Below are 22,814 nucleotides of genomic sequence, written 5' to 3'. Positions count from 1 at the left end.
AGCTTGAAATGTTTGTCCATTAATAAATAAGGCAGTGTCACTTCGACTCCTTTTTATATATTAGAAAAGAAGGAAAATGATCTTTTAATATAAAATTGTGCACTGATTTGGCTTTTTGAGAGTCCAGCAAAAAGGTTGCCATGATGTTATGCAGTCTTCTGGTCCAAACCAAAAAAAAAGACACTAGCAACTACCAACATAAAAATTTTAACTGCTTGTTGGTTTTTATCTCAGTAATTGCAATTCATCAAATTGAGTTCCTTTCAAGAGCACATGAGATGAGGTCCATGTTCATGGGGAATGAAAAATGTGTGCAAATTTTCTCAAGTGATTTCTCAAAAATTAGAGCTGCAGAGTCACATAGAATTCTCCAGCTTAAAAGTTATTTCCTAGTTTAAATTCTGCGTGTAATGTTTTTTTGTCATTTTTTAATCCAGCTTTTAGCTTGGACGCCGAGCAACCAGACTATGATATGGACTCGGATGATGAAGCGTTTGTGAATAAACTAAGAAAGAAGATGGACATCACTCCTCTACAATTTGAGGAGATGATTGATCGTCTAGAAAAAGGCAGTGGCCAGCAGGTATGAAAAATATTTACTTGATCTGGCTGCAGTTATTTCTTCAATGTAATTTAGTGTTGTACACTTTTTTATAGATCAAATATGATATTCTGATTTTGGGTGGGGGAGGGGTGGTGGTGATGTTGACTGATGCATGTGTGCATAATTTTGTCCAGCAGGACGTGGAATAGCAGCAGTTGCACAATGATGTTGACAGTTGTGTTTGCTGTACAAACCGCTCTCTAGCGAAACATAAAGGGGAGTTGATGGGTATATGAATGTGTGTTTTAGAATAAAGTTACACGAAGTGTGTTTAAATGTAGTCAGTGCCTTAACAGGAATTTTGATTGTATTGATAGCTGGTAACTCTCCAGGAGGCAAAGTTGCTGTTGAAGGAGGATGATGACCTGATCTGGGAAGTGTATGAGTATTGGATTCGGAAAAGGAAAAACTGTAGAGGTTGTTCACTTATTCCAACTGTAAAACAGGAAAAACGGGATGGTTCCAGTACCAACGATCCTTACGTTGCCTTCAGGAGAAGAACAGAGAAGATGCAGACCAGAAAGGTTTGTGTGATATCGAGTATGCTAACCAGTTAAAATACAGAGACATCTATCTGGCATCTAATTATCACTTTTGAAAATTCTGTAGTTTTTAAAGATCCATTTGTATTTGATCTGAGATGTTGTCGTGGGAAATATATTAATGAATTGTAGTTTTAGGTAAGTACATGCGAAACAATGTAAATAGAGACTTGTATGGGACATTCCTTTTAATAAGCCACACTGTTTTTAAACTTTAGGGGCAGAGGTTAATGTTAATAGCTGCTTATTGATAGCTGTCTTCATTTTTAAAATTGCAGATTTGTACATGTTAACGAGATGCACCATTATTTTACCAAGAGTGGAGCAAAGTAAAATTCAGCATGTTGATTTATTGTGCCATTATTACACTATTCATAGTGCTTAGAGCTTAAAGAATCAATTATTGTATCAAAAATACTGGTTTGAAACATAATACTAAATGGGTCATAAAAGAAAATCAAAGCTAATGGTTTTAGTTTTATCTTGTATAAATATATTTTCTTAAATTAATAAATTCCTCAATTTCTACAAATTCCTTTCACTGAAATCCAGGTAAGAATAAATACCAGAAAAGTTTTATTTGCAAAAAAAAAGGCAATGCCAAAATATTGCTGTTATAGCTTCATAATTTGCACTAACTACAGTGTCAGAATTTTAACTGTTTAATGCATTCTGTTCTGTTCCAGGAATAAGTTTTTTCAAATCAGTGTTACGATCTAAATTGTAATTCAATGTGGTTACATTTTTAGGGGTTCTCCTAAAGCAGAGGTGTATGGTACACATTTTATGTTGATGCAACATGATTTTACATTTGCATTGATAAATATGTACTGTAACTTATGAGTGAAATGTCTGGGATTGGATTCTGTCAAACACCACCTCACTGCTTTCTTTGTACAGGCTTTAGTAGAACCACAAATGACATGAAGTGAATGTTAAGCTTTTAAAATATAATTTTTAACTTTTGAAATGTGAGCAAAGAGTCATATTTAATAAATGTAATCGACATTTGGATGCCAGTGGATATTCCACTTGCACATATATGCAAAGAGCGATGCAAGGCTGGGAGAATGACTGCAAGACCCATATGTTTTGAGGGCTACCCATATGTTTTGAGGGCTGCCCAATGTTTTCCCAATTGTGAAAGCCAAACTCTGGAACCTTTTGAGTATTCCACTGTGGAAGTGAAATTGACCTGGAAACTAGAGCAAAATTGTTTGTTAGAGGGGGTAGTAAAAAGCTAGTTTTGGAGGCCTTGAAGCCTGGGGTGCTGCAGCTTGCCTTTTTTAATTCTCATGAGCACTTTTTTTGTATATTTATTATATTATATTCAGTATTGTCTTGCTGATGGATGCCAATAGGTGTGGAAAGCTCCTTATGGTTATGAAGGAAGAATGTCAGTGGTATGGGATGCAGTGGAGGAAAGCATTTCGGTTTGAAGAAATGTAACCCTAAAAAGCTGCAAACCTCATGATGTTCAGGGTCTTTCTGAGAGAATGATGATGAGGATTATAAGTAAATTTGGATATGTTGTAACACTGGGGAGAAAGCTTTTTAAAATATATTTCCTATGTTTAATTGCCCTTCTCTGTCTCATATTCTGTGATCTCTTTATCTGACTTTAGGAAGGATGTGAAGGCCTTAGAGAGGGTGCAGAAAAGATTTACTAGAATGGTTCCAGGGATAAAGGACTTCAGTTACGTGGATAGACTGGAGAAGCTGGGGTTGTTCTCCTTAGAGCAAAGAAGGTTAAGAGGAGATTTGATAGAGGTATTCAAAATCATGAAAGGTCTAGACAGAATAGAGAGAGAGTAACTGTACCCATTGGTGGAAGGGTCAAGAACCAGAAGACATAGATTTAAAGTGATGGGCTAAAGAACCAAGGGAGACATGAGGAAAAAAAATGTTTGCACAGCGAGTGGTTATAATCTGGAATGCACTGCCAGAGGGGGTGGTGGAGGCAGACTCAATCGTGGCTTTCAAAAGGGAATTGGACAAGTACTTGAAGGGAAAAAATTTGCAGGGCTATGGGGGAAAGGGCAGGGGAGTGGGACTAGCTGAATTGCTCTTGCAGAGAACCGGCACAGTCTCAATGGGCCGAATGGCCGCCTCCTGGACTGTAACCATTCTTTGATTCAACGAGGAGCTGTGCAAGAACTTCGTTGACTTGCCTACTGATTTAAAGTCTCTTTCCTGTCTTGAGAATTATTAAAATATTACAACTTAGAGTAGCTTTTCATTGTCTTTAGTTACTTAATGTCTTGAAATAAAACTTGGATATGTAGACGTGTGCACAACTGAGAAGTAGAGATGGTATCTGTATTTAAACAGGCAAATTATAAAGTTTATAAAAATGGAACAAATGGCTTTAGAATTGGGTTGATAGCATTGTTGCAAGTGTTTGTGTTTGCCTACAGAAAGTTATCTCGTGTATGTGGTTATATGTAATGTAATTCTGTTCCTGCTTGGCAAATTGACTGGTGATGGTAATTAATGGTGCATTTGTTCTATTTGTCTCTTAACGAAGCAAGTAACAAAATGGAGCTTTTTTTTCATTTCCTACAGAATCGTAAAAATGATGAAGCTTCATATGAAAAGATGCTGAAGTTACGAAGGGATCTGAGTCGAGCTGTAACTATCTTGGAGATGATAAAAAGAAGAGAGAAAAGCAAAAGAGAGCTGCTACATCTAACGTTGGAAATTGTAGAGAAAAGGTAAATGTATAAACAATATTCTATAAAATGTGTTCATTTATATATTTTTTAAATAATTAGCAATGGCATAGTGTGAAGACTTTTCAAACTAATTTTGAAAAGCTTGCATGTTGCCTGTTAAATTGAGGAGGAGATGGCTCTTGAAAGTACTCTATTAGCCCACCTTAAATTTATGTATGCAGTAAATCTTTTTATAGTTTAAATCTACAAGATGTACATGATAATGTACTGAGAATTCTAGTGTGAAGGGTTTATTTTAATGTTGGAATGCTTCTGTTGAAATATCACTCACTAGCTCTCTGTTACATTCCTATTTTTGCTGTTGACTAAAGTTTCTGTAACTGATCTCCTGTGGTGTTGCCCGTGGACCAAAAAAAATTGTTTCGTCTTCCTGTAAACTATATGTGCTGGCCACCTATCTTTTCCAACTTTCTCTTTTGTACTTAATCTTTGTTTTTGTATCTCTCTCCAACTCCTACACTTTCTCTCCTTCCCTCTGTCCTCCTCTCGGCCTCTTTTTTTCTTTTATGCCTCCAGTTCACTCACTCCCCTACTCCATGTAAAATTGAAACTACATAATCTAAACAAAAGAAAGTGACAATGCCTGGGAAGGCATTGGCTGTCTGGCTTTAGAGCAGGATAATAGGAATTGTAACCACATGGCCGATTGCGTTCTGCTAACCATCATTACCACAGACCAATCACAAAATGCTTACCAGAGATGAAATTGAAAACTAGCCTCCTCTTAAGCTATTGATAGTGTGTTTTGCTTACTTGATTCATTTGTGTTCTGCCTGCCTGGAGATGCATTAGTTATCTCTGTTCATAAAAAAATATAAGCATAATTATTAAAAATAATCTTGAAATTTTTAATGTAATTTGTGTTAAATACCATATCTGTAAAGTCAACAAGTGGACTGGGTAATTATTGAGATTAACATTAAATGGAATAATCAGAGGATTTAATCTCTGGACGAATGATAAAAGGAGAATGTGGAACCTATAATTATAATGCTTTAAAGCCACAAAGCTCCATTTTCTGCCTTGCTCTCTTTTGTCTCTTCCATGTCTCCACACCCAGAAAAGGCTGCCACTTTGAAGTGTCATCGCCTCTTGCTGATGAAGCTGCCTTTTGTTAATTCAGTTTATTCTAGGTTGGCGCAGTACAGTTTCGTTATAGCATTGATGGTATGGTGCTTTACACTATGTTTTGAGTCCCAGACCACAATAAGCATCTGACTGCTGCAATCTGTAAAGTAATTTAACTGAAATTATGTCCTTTACAACCTTAGGCACAGTCTGGGTGACTTCAGTGGAGAGATTTTGTCTGAGGTCATGGCACAGCGGCAACATTCGAAGCCTACTTACACCGTGCCCATCATTCCAATATCTAATAGCAATCAGTTTAAACATCAAGAGTTTATGGAATTTAAAGTTAATAAGGTGAGAACCTGGTCACTTAATACCCAACAAATATGTTTGTAGTACTGGTCAGAGTAATACAAGTCAGGTTAACATTTTTTTTTAAAAGGACAGGCAGTGAGCTTAAGATAGTCTCCATTGGGATCTAGTGTCATCTGTCAGTGTAGTCTGTTTCAGATCAGTGGTAAGAATTTGCAGTTGTGTGGTTAAATCTAGCACTTAAAAATTAATAGATTTAAGTTATCAAAATAGTTTGCCATTCAATCAATTTGTTTTTGTCTGTTTACTAACTTAGTGGAGATGCAGTATTTCTTTAACTATTAGAATCGCCACAGATTATTTAGTTTTATTTGCAAAGTCATTTAGAATGTTTGTACATGCACATTTGAGGAGTAATTGCAAAACAGGATCTTTGAGTGCTGCAATATTTACATGGATGAGTAAATACCATTTGTAACAATCATTTTACATTGGCAGTTGCATTGTAGTGTGTCAATGTTTCTTCTATGCTAATTGTGTTGTAGCAAGAGAATGTGGAGGTTATACGACCCAAGAGGAAGTATGAGAAGAAAAAACACAAAGTCTTACAGCCAACTGCTGCTGCACCTCAGCAAACAAGCCCTGCTGCACTGCCAGTCTTTAATGCAAAGGACATGAACCAGTATGACTTTCCCAGCTCTGATGAAGAGCCCTTCTCACAGGTTTGTATAGTGCTTAGTTAATGAAATTAGTCTGAGGCCAATTTATTTCTCTAGTTCAGTAATAAACTACTCACAATGTAATTGAAACGGGATGTGCGGATGTAATTCAGTGCCCATTTTAAAGTCCTTATTTTTGCAAATTATTGTCTGAAGGAAAGTGTCGCATTGTAACTACATCCTCCCACCAGTGGTAGTGTGGCAGTGTGTCCACTGGTGGGAAGGTAATTGTAAAGTGACATGTTTACATAACCAATCTCCATTATAAATCTGGATACAGGAATTGTGCGGAGACATAAGATTCTTTAATATATTATCAATCCATCTCCCACGATGCATACAGTGAATCGAGACCAAGTGCAGTCCTCCGATCCAGCGGTTGAGGGATAATTGGACCAGGAGGACTGCAGCGCTGGAGGTCAAATGATGCCGGTATGGGGAGGGGAGGAGGAAAGGTTCAGTGTGGGGTGGAGGGTGAAGTAGATCACAGACCATGGGGGAAGGTAGATGAGAGTTATAGGGAAAGTGGAGCACGGGGGGAATGTAGAAGTTGGGGATACGGTTAGAGGCTGGGAGTGTGTGTACAGCGGGGATAGCCATGGGAGGGGGAGGGTAAAGTGGGGTTAGAGGCCTGGAGGGAAGGTAAAGCTGGGTTGGGGGGGCTGGTGGTGGGCGAGGGGGAAAGTAGGCAATGGAGGAGGGGGGGGGTGTACTGGATAGTAAGAGGGCAGAGCGGAGTTAAAGGCCTGTGGGTGTCGGTCAAGGAAAAGAATTGATGTCAGAATGAGGCTGGAACCTAGAGGAAGCAGTTATACTAGTGCAACCAGTGACCCCAGTATGGTGCATCTGGCAATATTAGAGCCTCGGGGTAGAGAGAAGAGACTGGGGGAGGATGGCGAAGGCAGAGGAAGGGGTGTGGGGGGAGAGGAGCGGATGGGACAGTACATGAGATGGAAAGATGAAAAGGCTTGTGAAAATATCAGTAAATCTACCACAACTTCAATATGACAAAATATAGAGCATTATTAAGGGTGAAGATAGGTATCGACTGGTGAAGTTAATAAGAACAATAGTCAGTGGCGGCTCATAGCAGTCCACCGGTAAATGGGAACAGGGAGATACGTTCACAGGCATGCTGAGGCTGCAAGTGGAACCTGCAGCAATTGAGACTATAATTTTACAGCGCCAGCTTATTAGTCCAAAGCCCATCAGTGGGGCACAATAGAAGGCACCTGAAAACGGGGCATTCGGTGGCTGAGAGCTGGCCAGAGGCAGACTGCAAAGGGCCAAAGCAAACCAGCGCAAATGTGCAGGGAAGAGATAAACCACACGCGGGCAAGCAAGAGTCTTTTGGAAAGAATTGTAACCGTTCGCTTTGTCTTTCTTTTGCTGAAGGTCCATTCTGCATCCTCGGAAGCAGAGGAAGAGAATGATCCAGATGGTCCTTTCGCTTTCCGAAGGAAAGCAGGATGTCAGTACTATTCTGTAAGTGCCAAAAATTAGATGCTGTCAAGGGTAGATCTTTGTTTAACGGTAATTTCATATTGTCTACATTTTGCTTGGGACATAACCACAAATGTGTAATACAATTAAAATTATGTTTAATTGGCGACAATTACAGCACGTAATGTAAATTTCCTTGAACTCTTCAATTAGCATTTTATGGTCTGTGTAGTCTTAGTGTTACAGTACCATCGAACAATATTTTGATTTTCTTTGAGAGCACATTAGAAGTAGTGCGAGTCTACTGATAGTTGAGCCAAATCAGATTGGGCATGCACCAAGTTTTATACGAGCTCTTAAAATACAACTCCCAAAATTAATGTCTGTCAAGCCTAATGCAAAAAGAATGAATCGATTGGTGCACTTAGAATCATAGAAGTTTACAACATGGAAACAGGCCCTTCGGCCCAACATGTCCATGTCGCCCAGTTTATACCACTAAGCTAGTCCCAATTGCCTGCACTTGGCCCAATAGAAATTGGGCTGAACTAACACTAAATGAGAATCCTGGTGCCAATGCTAACTTATTACAATCAAACAATATTTATATAATAATACTCGGGTAATTGTAGTGTAAATTTGTACGGATGTGGGCATTCATAATCTACATTTGCAAAGTTCATCCACACTGTGTGAGCCTTATCTCCTGCTGTAACTGAGCACAGCCTAAAAATGAATTCCTATTGATACACAAAAAACAGGTATTAATACAAAGTTAATGGCCAGAATTTGCTGTCAAAATAATGGTGAGGCTAATGGCGCTCGCCGTTATTTATGCGGAAATGGTACAGCAACTTCAGACAAGGAGTAGATGCGCGGTTAAATGTGAATATACAAAAGTTGCAGTCCGCATAGCGCGAAAACGGCATTTCGCTGTCTGCCTCACCATTGACATGCATTGATTGTCATGAAGTTGTTGCACTTGCACGGTCGATACGAACTGTCTTAGCTATTTAGGGCTAGTAATTAGTGGCGTAAATACCTTTTTAACAACGTGATTGTTAATTACTACCAATCAACCCCTCTGGCACTGAAAATTAAGTATTTTCAGTTAGTGTTTTCAATTTTTCGAGGAGATTTTAAAAATGCCAAATTTTAAATTTAAAAATGTTTTTTCTTTTCCTTTGTCTTTCTCAATCCAATCTTCCTTTCACTCTCTATTTCTTTTTCTCTACCTGAGATATTGAATTCACCCTCCTCTGTCCTTCCTGTGTTCATTTCCCAATCCTTAAATCTGATTGGTTAAGGAGATACCCTATTAGTTGCCCTGTTCACTCAGATGTCAGATGCCCTGTTTCCCTTGCTACACTGTTATCAGCTCGCACTTTCAGCAATTTTGTAAACAAAAATTTTTTCAGCTGAAGGATGCAGGGGCAAGTCTAGATGCCCTGCTACAGCAAATTCTAGCCTATTAAATTTTACCATTTAGTATTCATTCTATTTATGTTTTAAGTATGTGCTGTAGTGTAAGTGATATGGCAGGATGGGGTAAATTTTAATGGCGAGCCAGGAAGAGAACTGGGTTGGGGGGGGGGGGGGGGATTTCCAAACAAGAAACCCGGAAGTATGGGTTTCCCAGACAGCCGTACAATTTTGACGTAAGTACGTCTTTCAGTTTTTTTCAGTAGGTTTCCCGCCCGACAGCCAGCCAGATTGACAGGCTGGCTGTCAGTCGGACGGGAGAACAGCCAGAGCGGATGCCAGCAGATAAGTCTTCGATCGGGGGTGGTGGGGGGGGGTCAGCCGATCATGTGTGGGATCGCGGCAGGTAAGCTTGTTGGTCCTGGTAAGCTTTTATTGTACTGCTTGTCCACAAGCAGTACAATAAAAGCACTTACTTGTTGATCTGGGCCTTCCCGCCTCCTTATGTGGCGTGAAGCAGAACGCCTGGCAATCCCGGCCCCCAGGAGTTAAAAATAATAAACCTATTAAAATAGAGGCCTGCAGCCTCCTTAAAAGATTTTACTGACCGACCCGCCTCCTGAGAGCAGGTTAGTCGCCCGCCCCTCAACTTGCCTCAGTTAAAACCAGAAGTGGATGGGTTGATGGTCAGGTTTTACTTTTTTTTTTACAATTTTTACCTTCCAACCCACCCATTCTTGGGGTTACAATTTACCCAAATATGTCTGGGTGCAGGTAAACTGGGCAGATAGGGTTAACAGATCAGTCAGCTATAAGTAATTTGCAATGTGCATAGTCTTGCACATACAAACAAAATTGTTTTTTAAAAATAGTTCAATGAAATTTATTTCAATCTTAAAAAAAATATTTCTTCATGTCCTTGAAGTCCTCATCCTCCTGATGCCTAGCAAGCTTTACATGTTCAGACTTCAGTAGAGTTCAGTATATGGGAAATCTTCAAGTTAAAATGCCCCATACTTCATATGTTTTGTGGTTGTTTAAAAATTGCTAGCACTTAACCTCAAAAGTGCCTCCCTGTAAATCTGACCTTTTTTCCCCTTTTTTAATATTGAATGTCATTTGCACACAATTGGTGAGGATTCCTAGCGACTTGGAAAATAATTGTGTGAACCACTCATTTTCTGCAGAACATAGTATCTTCCACTCAAACCAATTTTTTAAAAAAAACAAGAATCTATATATAAATGTTGCATATAGTGCATGTTTTGTCAATCACACTTGGGCATGATGCCTAAAGCGCAAGTCTGTCAATGCAAATTTTTGTCCTGATTAGCTGAAATTACATTCATAAAATGGCTAAATTACAATTGAACAAGTCGGGAGCATACCAATCATTAAGCAGGATGAAAGTGGCTAATTGTGAAGTTCAAAATAACTACAAATCAAAGATAAACAGCAGAAGCTACCAATTTAAAAAAGTGTATCAATCATATCACTCATTGTTGTAATTATTTTAGCCATGATGTGGAGATGCCGGTGATGGACTGGGGTTGACAATTGTAAACAATTTTACAACACCAACTTATAGTCCAGCAATTTTATTTTAAATTCACAAGCTTTCGGAGGCTTCCTCCTTCCTCAGGTGAACGAAATTCGTTCGTTCACCTGAGGAAGGAGGAAGCCTCCGAAAGCTTGTGAATTTAAAATAAAATTGCTGGACTATAACTTGGTGTTGTAAAATTGTTTACAGTAATTATTTTAGGCTACCAACTTGGGTTCCCCATTAAGCTGTGAACTTGTACAATAACACTTTGTGCATTTTGGAATATCTGTAGCACTGTTTACCATAGAAGGCTTGTGTGTATTTGAGAAAGCTGCCTGGGGATTGCCAAAGCCATTACTTTCCTCTTTCAAAAGGAAACTGAATATATACTTGAAAAGGAAAAATTTGCAGGGCTATGGGGAAGGAGCAAGGGAGTGGGACTAATTAGATAGCTCTTCCAAAGAGCCAGCACAGGCACGATGGGCGGAATGGCCGCCTCCCGTGTTGTATGGTTCTATGAAAAGACTCACCTAGTTGTAGGCCAAAGCTCTCGGCATGCACAATTTTCCACAACTCTTTTTAAATAGCAAGACTGGTCAGTCTCAGAACAGGCCAGAATGTACTCTTTGTAAGCCTCACCCCTCCTGCATGCCTGTTTATCAATGAAGAATTGCTGCAGACAAAAATACTTGACAATATTTAAGCCTAGTGAATTTGTTTTTCTTTGTACAAATATAAAAATTCAGCTTTGTCTGAAGTAACTTTGAAGAAGATGTAAACTTTATCCTGGTTGATCTTAACAACTACAATCAACAAGTACAGTAAGAGAACACATGCAGTTGAGCTGAAAACGCACCAGTGGGCAGGAAGTTGAGTGCAGTGACTGAGCATGTCTTTATATTTTGTAATGCATTCTAAATGGTTACACTAGCTGCATTTCTTTGCTTATCTCAAAATGAAAGTCAACTGGGATTATTTTCAAGTTTTGGGAGGACAACAGCGGGAAAATGGTGTTGAGGCCAAAGATCAGCCATGATCTTATTGAATGGCGGAGCAGGCTCGAGGGGCCGTATGACCTACTCCTGGTCCTATTTCTTATGTTCTTATGTACCATTATTGAGATTTGGGACATTTTACTGTGTTAAAGACACTATATAAATGCAAGTTGATTTTATTTGGAAGGAAGTTCTGAATTAAAGCTCTGAACTTGAAATGGGTTTATTTAAACAACCTTGCCTCCCATGCCCTCTGACTTAACTGTGGGAGATCTATTTCTGTATTTCACTAATGTATTCACAGAGCAAAACTCATAGTATATAGGGTACTGAAAAATAATCTTTAATATCTCTACACTTGACCTATATAAATTGTTTATATAATATGAATGGTTAAAACGAGCTTCCCTACTTGTAAATGCAGTGTTGAAGGGCATAATCAGGATAATCATAATTAGGTTGAAAGGAGGAAGTAATAGATACTGCATTGCTGGAAAGGAAGTATTTCTAAGATAGAAGTATCTTGATTCACTCAGGTGAATTTCTTTTTTTTTCTTTCTTGCAGCCTCGCTTGGACCAAACTGGCAACTGGCCATGGTGTAGTCCAGAAGAGGGAGGGTTAGGAGATGTTCGCTACAGATACTGCCTCACTACACTGACTGTACCCAGGAGGTGTATTGGTTTTGCACGAAGGCGTATTGGACGAGGCGGAAGGTCAGTAAACATGATTGATTTATTTTAAACTGCTTGTATGAAAGGTTTAAAGAAAAGCATATTGTTAGTGTTCACTACCTTGTGCACATCTTAGAATTAAAAAGATAGCTTTGCTTGGAAATAACTTCCACTCATAGAAATCTAGTTTTAAATTTGTGTTTTACAGAAAGCTGCTGCTTTCTAAAGGTTATACGCTGACATTTATTACCATTCAAACCTAATGAAATCTTAAATATGCTGTAATTAAGTGGGGCCTAAAATGATTTGGTTTCCTGGAGCCATAAACCCAAAAGTTTGTTGTGTTTCTCAATACAGGTTTTGTCACTACCACGCAGTAATAGATTGAGATTGTAAGGCAGATAAATCACCTCTATTGTTGTATTGGCATGTCATGAATTGGTGGTGGCCTTGTGGCCTGTGTTTTATCACATTGTGCTAACTTTTAGATGAATGGACTGTCACGTGTAGCAGTTAATATTTGATTTGACCATTTTGTCTATGGTAGAGAACATTGTAGTGTCATTAATATGGTATTTTCTAATGGAATGGGCAGGTCCTGCTGTTAATATAACAGTACTTCTACCATTATAAGCCTTACTGTCAGATTCCTTGACAGGACATGTAATTTGCAAATTAGTTCTATTTAAACAATTGATTAAGTAATAGAGACATAAAGTTACTTCTGAATTCAACATTATTAAAGTGCAAACTGGGCTATGAGTGATTTTGTACAGATTCCTAAATTTTTTAAGTAGTGACTGTTAGTGATTTTATACATCAGTGCTGTAATTTGTTGCTGTAATAACTTTTTGATTTTAAATGAAGAAGCCGTGTTAGCGTTGCTTGTTAAATATTTGCTCACAATCAGTAGAATCCCTGTAATGAATCATATACTGAATTCAGATCCACTAGTAAAGCCTGAAGTTTATTGATTCTTTCATTTCCTCCTATTGTAGGATTTTGTTGGACCGAGCGCACACGGAAAACGACATTGTTCTTCATCAGTTGGATCCTGAGATACTCTCTTCCCCACCCCACTCTCCATTTAATGAATTTGCCAATACCTCACAAATAAATACCTCGGATCGCCCCTCCAGAGACCTCACTCAGATTCTAGCAAACATTAAGGCATGCCGGTGGCGGCATTTCAGACCCCGGTCACCAACCCTTCAGGACAATGATGGTGATGAACTCTCCTCCCGAAAGCTGTATCGGGGTATAAATCGAATCGTAACAGCACAACCTGGGACCCAGCCATGTAGTACCTCTGTCTCCAGCAAAAGCAGTGGCACTGGTTCAACACAGAATAGTGGTATGTGCTGTGATTACTCAAACAGTAATTTATCCAATAAAAATGTGATTGCAATGCAATTCAGGCACATAATATTGCATTGTGTTGAGAAACCAAATGCTGGTTTAAACACAGTTGCCTGCAAGGTCGATCTTTTAGTATACTTCAGAAGATGCTAATAAAGTTATATATAAATTGACAGTCACTGCATGGAAGTTTGAAAATATGCTTTTTTATGACAGCACATTTAAAAAGGTTTATGTATATGAAAAATTGGATAAACTTGAAGCAGAAATATTTCCTGTTTTCTTTCAGTGCTTTATTTCTTGGCTACTTGATTCCTTTGCAAAAATATAAATGGAAATTAGATTTTTGTTTTGTTTTCCTGGAGTAGCTGTTTTTTCTCCACTTTTAGGAACCATGAAAACTCAAATAGCGATTAATACTGTCATAGATATTCTCTCGTAGGTTTTAAAGCCTGCACTGAAACAGTGGGAGGAAAATAACTTTCCTTCTGGTATAATCCACCTTTATAATTTCAATGCTTATGATAGTTGGAGCTCCATTTATTGAAAACAGATTGCTCGTTCCCCATGTACTGTCTTCTTATTGGTTAATATATGATGCCATTTAATTAAAATGTAGTGAACCCTTGTACGAACATCTAGCTTGTTGGTAACGATAAATGTACGGTGATGCATATTGTTGCCAAAGATAGTAAATATTCTTGGGATGTAATCTTGTAGAATGAGTAGGAGAAGGGCTGGTTGGTTAAATTATCATTGAAAGCTTTTCTGTACTATGGGGAAAGTAATTGCCAAATATTAAAATAAGACACAAGCATTAATTTATCTCTTGCAATGTTGTCAAGTTGTGATGGAGGGGAGACGAGACTCAAATGTTGCACGGAATGGCTGGGAGAGCGATATGATACAAGTATTGGTGCTGCATTATTTACAAGGAACTGGGATCCAGAATTTAGTGCTAACTAAACCTGAACAATGGGGAACTGGATGTTACAGTGGGTTAGATACCACTCTTTCTTTCACCTCTGGACCCTGGTTCGAATCCAGCCTATAACGATGGAATGAAAGTTTTGTCTGCTGGCTGTAAAAGTCCTATGTAGTCTCTGTTCAGTTCCTAGTAGGCCCAAACTAGCCCTAATATAGCACAGATTGGCAATGTCATTTAGGCAACTGGTATAGAAAACGGAAAAAATGGAACACTGCTACAGTAGGAATTGTTAGTTAAAGGTTGGGATTGAGGTATATTTTTGAGCAAAGTAGAGGGAATTTTACTCTGCATCTGACTGTGCTGTATCTGGCACTGGTACCTGAATTGGGAACTGCATTCTCCAGCACAAACATCCCTCCTTTTTTAAAAAAAAAAATGTTTTAAGGTATAGCTTTAAGGTATAGGGTTTTGTGGAATAAACTGCAATAACTAAAATATGTTACCCCATTCATGAGGGGGGGGGGGGGGAGAAATGGACAGATTTCCTATGAGAAGGAAATAGAAGAATTTGGGCTTGACTTAGCTTTGGGGAAGGGTTGGTAATAAATCATTGTCTTGAACATGAGCGAGAATACTCTAACTTTTTACAAGTTAGAAGCTAACTGGGACATGTGGTACTTATCCCAGAGATGGTATTCTTTTCAGAGTGCTGAGGGAGACGAAGATGATTTGTGAGACATTAACGATCATTGAGGGAGTAATGGGACACTGTGAGGGTACCAGTAGATTGCAAAAATCTAATGTCATGCCCATATTCAAAGAGAATGACGAAACCGATGTGGGCAACTACAGACCCATTCATCTTCAATTCTGTGCAAAATAATGAAATCGATTATCAGGAGTAAACTTGAGGATCTGTACCACAATAATCAAGTAAAGAGCAGTCCACATGAATTCAGAAGATCCTGCTTGACCGACCACCTCAACTTGTGAGGAACTGACGACCCAAGTGGACTGTGGAAAACTTTTTATGGTGTGATCCAGAGTAAATCTTGGGCATGAATGCTAAATTTGCTGGAAGAGAGAGAACAACGGATACTTGTTAGAGGAATTAAGTCAGGTTGCCCTCAGTAGGATGCCTCAGGATTAATTTTACTATCATTACTGTTTTTAATTACATTAATGACTTCAACTCTGAAACTCATTGCAAATTGGTTAAATTTGCAGATGATGCCAAATTTGGAAGGGTAGTGGCATTGAAGGATTTAACATCAATTGAACAAAATTTGGAGCAGAGAAGATTTAATAGAGGTATTTAAAATTATGAAGGGTTTTGATGAAGTGAATAGGGCAAGATTGTTTCTTCTGATCAGTAATGAAGGTTCATCAATTTAAAATTGTCACAGTGAGGAAAAAGAGGTCAGAAGAAATTTCTATTTTGCAGAGAGTAGTTGGAGCATGGAATGTTTTGCCATTGGGTTTAGTTGAGGCCAAGACCATTGCATCTTTTGAGAGAAATATGGATAAATATCTGAACAGAGGAAGATGCCGGGATATGGGGAGCGCATGGCAATGGGATTAATTTTGGATTGCACGAGCAAAGAGCCAGCTCAGACCCGAATGGGCTGAATGGCCGCTTTCTGCAATGCGAACTTCAGTGGTGCCACCTAACTGCAATTTGCTAATTTTTACCTTGTCCTCTGTTTTCAATTTTTGGTGGTGGCCTGCCCTATGGGCCTTCGGCTCTTTAACTTGGTTTCTGTAATTAAACATAGTGTTGAATGCTACTGCTACAAATTCAGGTCTGCCGTAGGTACCTTCCTGGATTCAATGACATCAGTTGCCCCTCTAAGTGGATCGCAAACCCCTTGCGTGCTGGGGTTGACTCTCATTGCCTAATATCATAGGAACAGGAATAGGCCATTCAGCCCCTCATGCCTGCTCCGCCATTTGATAAGATCATGGCTGATCTGTGATCTAACTCCATATACCTGCCTTTGGCCCATATCCCTTAATACCTTTGGTTGCCAAAAAGCTATCTATCTCCGATTTAAATTTAGCAATTGAGCTAGTATCAATTGCCCTTTGCGGAAGAGAGTTCCAAACTTCTACCACCCTTTGCGTGTAGGAATGTTTTCTAATCTCACTCCTGAAAGGTCTGGCTCTAATTTTTAGACCGTGCCCCCTACTCCTAGAATCCCCAACCAGCGGAAATAGTTTCATAGAATCATAGAAGTTTACAACATGGAAACAGGCCCTTCGGCCCAACATGTCCATGTCGCCCAGTTTATACCACTAAGCTAGTCCCAATTGCCTGCACTTGGCCCATATCCCTCTATACCCATCTTACCCATGTAACTGTCCAAATGCTTTTTAAAAGACAAAATTGTACCCGCCTCTACTACTGCCTCTGGCAGCTCGTTCCAGACACTCACCACCCTTTGAGTGAAAAAATTGCCCCTCTGGACCCTTTTGTATCTCTCCCCTCTCACCTTAAATCTATGCCCCCTCGTTATAGACTCCCCTACCTTTTGGGAAAAGATTTTGACTATCTACCTTATCTATGCCCCTCATTATTTTATAGACTTCTATAAGATCACCCCTTAACCTCCTACTCTCCAGGGAAAAAAGTCTCAGTCTATCCAACCTCTCCCTATAAGTCAAACCATCAAGTCCCAGTAACATCCTAGTAAATCTTTTCTGCACTCTTTCTAGTTTAATAATATCCTTTCTATAATAGGGTGACCAGAACTGTACACAGTATTCCAAGTGTGGCCTTACTAATGTCTTGTACAACTTCAACAAGACATCCCAACTCCTGTATTCAGTGTTCTGACCAATGAAACCAAGCATGCTGAATGCCTTCTTCACCACCCTATCCACCTGTGACTCCACTTTCAAGGAGCTATGAACCTGTACTCCGAGATCTCTTTGTTCTATAACTCTCCCCAATGCCCTACCATTAACGGAGTAGGTCCTGGCCCGATTCGATCTACCAAAATGCATCACCTCACATTTATCTAAATTAAACTCCATCTGCCATTCATCGGCCCACTGGCCCAATTTATCAAGATCCCGTTGCAATCCTAGATAACCACCTTCACTGTCCACAATGCCACCAATCTTGGTGTCATCTGCAAACTTACTAACCATGCCTCCTAAATTCTCATCCAAATCATTAATATAAATAACAAATAACAGTGGACCCAGCACCGATCCCTGAGGCACACCGCTGGTCACAGGCCTCCAGTTTGGAAAAACAACCCTCTACAACCACCCTCTGTCTTCTGTCGTCAATCCAATTGGCTACCTCACCTTGGATCCCGTGAGATTTAACCTTACGTAACAACCTACCATGCGGTACCTTGTCAAAGGCTTTGCTGAAGTCCATGTAGACCACGTCTACTGCACAGCCCTCATCTATCTTCTTGGTTGCCCCTTCAAAAAACTCAATCAAATTCGTGAGACATGATTTTCCACTCACAAAACCATGCTGACTGTTCCTAATCAGTCCCTGCCTCTCCAAATGCCTGTAGATCCTGTCTCTCAGAATACCCTCTAACAACTTACCCACTACAGATGTCAGGCTACAAGTGTCTGTAGTTCCCAGGCTTTTCCCTGCCGCCCTTCTTAAACAAAGGCACAACATTTGCTACCCTCCAATCTTCAGGCACCTCACCTGCAGCTGTCGATGATTCAAATATCTCTGCTAGGGGACCCGCAATTTCCTCCCTAACCTCCCACAACGTCCTGTGATACTTTTCATCAGGTCCCGGAGATTTATCTACCTTGATGCGCGTTAAGACTTCCAGTAATATGTACCCTCCTCAAGACATCACTATTTATTTCCCCAAGTTCCCTAACATCCATGCCTTTCTCAACCGTAAATCCCGATGTGAAATATTCATTTAGGATCTCGCCCATCTCTTGTGGTTCCGCACATAGATGACCTTGTTGATCCTTAAGAGGCCCTACTCTCTCCCTAGTTACTCTTTTGCCCTTTATGTATTTGTAGAAGCTCTTTGGATTCTCCTTTGCCTTATCTGCCAAAGCAATCTCATGTCCCCTTTCTCTCTATCCACCCTATCTGTTCCCCTTAATATCTTAAACTTCGATCAGATCACCCCTTAACCTTCGAAACTCCAGAGAATGCAACCCCAATTTGTGTAATCTCTCCTCGTAACTTAACCCTTGAAGTCCGGGTATCATTCTAGTAAACCTACGCTGCACTCCCTCCCAGGCTAATATGTCTTTCCGAAGGTGCGGTGCCCAGAACTGCTCTCAGTACTTCAGGTGCAGTCTAACCAGGGTTTTGTATAGCTGCAGCATAACTTCTTCCCCCTTGTACTCTAGCCCTCTAGATATAAAGGCCAGCATTCCATTAGCCTTATTGATTATTTTCTGCACCTGTTCATGACACTTCAATGATCTATGTACCTGAACCCCTAAGTCCCTTTGGACACCCACTGTTTTTAACTTTTTACCATTTAGAAAGTACCCTGTTCTATCCTTTTTTGATCCAAAGTGGATGACCTCACATTTGTCTACATTGAATTCCATTTGCCACAATTTTGCCCATTCACCTAATCTATCAATATCGCTTTGTAATTTTATGTTTTCACCTACACTGCTTACAATGCCACCAATCTTTGTGTCATCATTTATACAATAGCATAAAAATGAGCCTCCCTTAATACAAACTGGATATCTTGACTTTCATAGTGCTCTTTTGTGCTTCTCCAATCGTTTCAAAGACGGACCAAGAAAACACTTGGTAAGACAAGGCCAGATATGAACCATTAAGCTGCTTTATTTCACAGACAGCCAGTGAACATACAAGGCAATAGATATGATCCGGCTCACTTAATTCAGTCAGTACAATTTCTCTTTGTAAAAATGCAAAATAACAAACGTGCTGCGCTTCCTGCGTCATTGGGTTGTTTTGCTTTACTTAGACAAATAACTTCAGAATACTCTTAAATTGCAACCTTTGGACCTGACTGACCGGAACCTGCCCAAGCAGCTTCTGTTCTAAAAACCTATCACTGAGCATGTTTTTTTCCCTCTTTTGTTAATTCTGACTCAAAATTTCACCAGTCAACCCTGACAACTACTGTTGAGCTCAAATGAATAGAATTATCTTACCAGAATGCGTGTGAACATTCATTGTAACTTTCATTGCCTGAAACATCTCGGCAGCCACCTTGTCTGAATCCTAATCTACGTTTTTCAGCCCCACTGTCCTCTTAGCCCAATCCCTCTGCTTTTCTACATCACCCAGCTTTCCCCCATTCAAAGTATAATTTTTTAAACCACAATGTATCGGCTCACATTTACTGGCATTGAATGTCATTTGTCACTTTTTAGACCATTTAACCATCTTATCATTATCACCTAACAACTTCCTTTGGTTCTCAGAATTAATTGCTATGGCTCCTATTGTAATATCTTCTGCAAATTTGGGCACCACTCCCTCTAACCCTATATTTAAATTATTGATGTGCCTAGAACACAACCCTACTAGCCTATCCACTTCCAACCAATCTGAGAAATTACCCTCAACTCCTATTCTGTTTTCTCCCTTCTAACCAGTTTTTATTCTAATTTGCTACTCTTCCCCCAATTCCATTTCCCCCTTGATCTTCTCCAATAGTCTTCTTACTGAAAGCTTTACGGAAGTCCGTGTACACCATATTCACGAGATCTGTCACCTCAAAGAACTCGATCAGGTTTGTCAAGCACGATCTTCCTTTCTGAAATTCGTTTTGGCTGCTTCTATTTATTTGTTCGGTCTCCAGTCCTCTAGCACACATTCACTCTTAATAGAACCCTAAAATATAATTTCAGCTATTTCTCCCCCTATTTCCCTCAGGATCCTCATGTATCCCGTTGTGTCCCAGCACTTTGTCCTCCTTTAACTTAACTAAATTTTCTAATTTTCCTTTTTATTATAATATCTCAACTCATTTTTAACCAATTCAGGATGTACCTCCTCCTCAACTTTGTAAACACTAAAACAAAATACATAAGTATCCCCATCAACTTCCACTTTTCCTCCACTAACTCACTAACCTCTCCTCACATTTGACAATTCTATTTTTTTACTGATATATTTCTGGAATACCGTTCCTTTTAATATTGAGATTAAGCTTCTTGCTTTCTTTATCTTTCTTAACCTTAATTTCCTCCTTTTCATTGTACCTATAGGCTGCATGTGCCCTCTCCTTCAATATGTTTGTTTCTAACTATTCACGGCATTCTGAAACTCGAAGTAGTCTCTTTGTAATGGTATAATATAAATTCTGTAACATTGCAATCTCCATTTTTAAAATATCCCATTGTTGATCTGCAGGCCTGTGCGCCAATTTCTCTTTCTACCTCACCTTATCTTGCTCACTCGTCTTTCTAAAATCTGCCCCATTCCCATCTAGTTCCCTTGTATTTGTACCATTGCCTTTCTATTTGGACCTAAACATCATATTATGGTCACTACACCTGAGGTGTTCACCTATATTTAACTCATCTACTCAAAACTTGAGCATGATCCTGATTCGTAGCCTAGAACAAAATATGCTGCAACATTTGTTTTTAAATGAATACAAATCTAAATTATTTGAAAATAGCCCTGCAGGACACAGTGGTTTGCCAATGTAGCCCATACACTACATAGTATGTGCAAGGCCACTAGTTTACACACAAAAATAGATGGAATTGGGAAATATCCCCCAAAACACTTTCATAATCCCATGCACAAAGAACTGAATTTGACTTATTCAGCTGCCATAAACCAGTGGCCTTAATTATAACTTAATGGACTTGCAGAATTCAAGCCCCAAAACAGCAATAAAATTCTTTGTAATAACTGAATTTGATTTATTCAGATGCTGCAAAAAAGGTGGTCCTGATTATATGCCTTTTACTGTCCCAATTGCTGGTTAATCTTGGATTTGGTAATGAATGTTTAATTACATGCGTCAGCCTTGACTCAGTGATAGCACTCTTGCCTCCTGAGTCAGAACGTTGTGGGTTCAAGTCCCATTCCAGAAACACAAATCTAGGCTACATTCCAATCCAGAATTGTGTTGTACTGTCAGAGGTGCTGAATTCCAATGAGACTTCAATCCGAGGCCCCATCTTCCCTCTCAGGTGAATGTTAATGATCCCATGGCACTGTTTCAAAGAAGAGGAGGGAAATTCAACCTGGCCAATATTTATCCCTCAAGCAATATCATTAAAACAGATTATCGGGTCATTATCACATTGCTGTTTGTGGGACCTTGCACTGCACAAATTGGCTGTCGAGTTTCCTACATTACAACAGTGACTACGCTTCAAAAGTACTTTGTTGGCCGTAAAGCGCTTTGGAACATTGAGGTCATGTGGTGCTAGATAAATGCAGGTTTTTTTTAATGTTTATTTTTTTAAAACAACATTAACCTTTTGCTATAGGTTTCTAAGTTAACCCTTGGTTCATTGGTTAGATGATTTGGTCTACATCACATTATGATAGCAAATAATCTAAGGAACACTGACAGTAGGGACCTTTTCACAAGTACCTTGGTGTCTTCCCTTAATTATCCTGAAGTCAAGAAGGAATTTCAACATTGCGTTGAAGTTTTACTAGTCATAATTATTGAAGGAAATGAACTTTTGCATCTGATAGTCAGTGACCTTGCATAATGTACATAATCTTAGAAGCTGGGACCTCAATGGCTAAATGCTCACTCTTGCTTCATGCTTTCTTTGTATTCCTATACTTTGGGGGTGGGGGGGGGGAAGAGAATAGAATCTAACGGAAGAGTTTCACAGTTTAGCTTAAATTGGACACCAATGTTATCTACTTTAGTAGGATGTGTTAACTTTCAGTATTACTGTCCATGCATGTAATGAAGACTGCATATTTGAACATTACCCATACCTCAAGTACAGAAGCCATGGCATGCATGTAGATCATATCATTGTTGTCTTATTGAACTTTAGATGAGAAACATGGAAGCATTTGAATACTCTGTGCCCAACAAAGTCAATTTTCATAATTGAGATTAGTCCGATAGCTAGAATAATAAATATATTCACTGCCAGTAGTTGGTCAGAATTCTACCAAAGGTAATAACCAGTTTTCTAAGTGTTACAGTCCCCACCGTTTATCGAGGGTGCATTCATGCAAACGCGATTTGCCCACTATACGCAATGGCCGGTATAATGGCTGAAGGGAAGCCAGAACTGCCACCCTAATATCAAAATTAAATTTAACAGCACCCAACAAAAAATGGACAAAAGTAGCAGACAGTAACATTATCAAAACATGTCCCTGTATTCAGATCATTTTTCAAATGCGTCTTCAGTATTTAATGTTTAATCTTAAAATGGAGCTGGAAGCTATCCAGCTCAGCAAGCCAACAAGAAGGGCTTGCAACAGTGGCAGGAGTTCAAGAAGCTTTTTAAAGTCACTTCCTCTTGTTAAACTTCAAG

At 39.3% G+C, this 22,814-nt stretch overlaps 1 protein-coding gene across 4 annotated transcripts in view; it reads left to right on the top strand.

Moving 5' to 3' along the window:
* LOC137344486 (enhancer of polycomb homolog 1-like) overlaps positions 1-22,814 on the top strand; it is a 201,503-nt gene that overhangs the window by 152,226 nt on the left and 26,463 nt on the right. For all 4 annotated transcript variants that reach the window (XR_010968369.1, XM_068007510.1, XM_068007496.1 and 1 more), the window contains 8 exons: positions 438-583; positions 922-1,128; positions 3,712-3,860; positions 5,153-5,303; positions 5,807-5,983; positions 7,376-7,465; positions 11,949-12,097; positions 13,054-13,409. Coding sequence is in view for 3 of the 4 variants with exons in the window: in XM_068007510.1 (XP_067863611.1) it covers positions 438-583; positions 922-1,128; positions 3,712-3,860; positions 5,153-5,303; positions 5,807-5,983; positions 7,376-7,465; positions 11,949-12,097; positions 13,054-13,409 (1,425 nt within the window). In the remaining variant the exon portion in view is untranslated. The remainder of the gene's footprint in view (positions 1-437; positions 584-921; positions 1,129-3,711; positions 3,861-5,152; positions 5,304-5,806; positions 5,984-7,375; positions 7,466-11,948; positions 12,098-13,053; positions 13,410-22,814) is intronic.

The sequence above is a fragment of the Heptranchias perlo genome, chromosome 2 (assembly GCF_035084215.1).
Source record: "Heptranchias perlo isolate sHepPer1 chromosome 2, sHepPer1.hap1, whole genome shotgun sequence".
NCBI classification, from domain to species: Eukaryota; Metazoa; Chordata; class Chondrichthyes; order Hexanchiformes; family Hexanchidae; genus Heptranchias; species Heptranchias perlo.
Note: the sequence above shows the minus strand (reverse complement) of the source record. Positions and strands in the feature narration are given on the sequence as shown.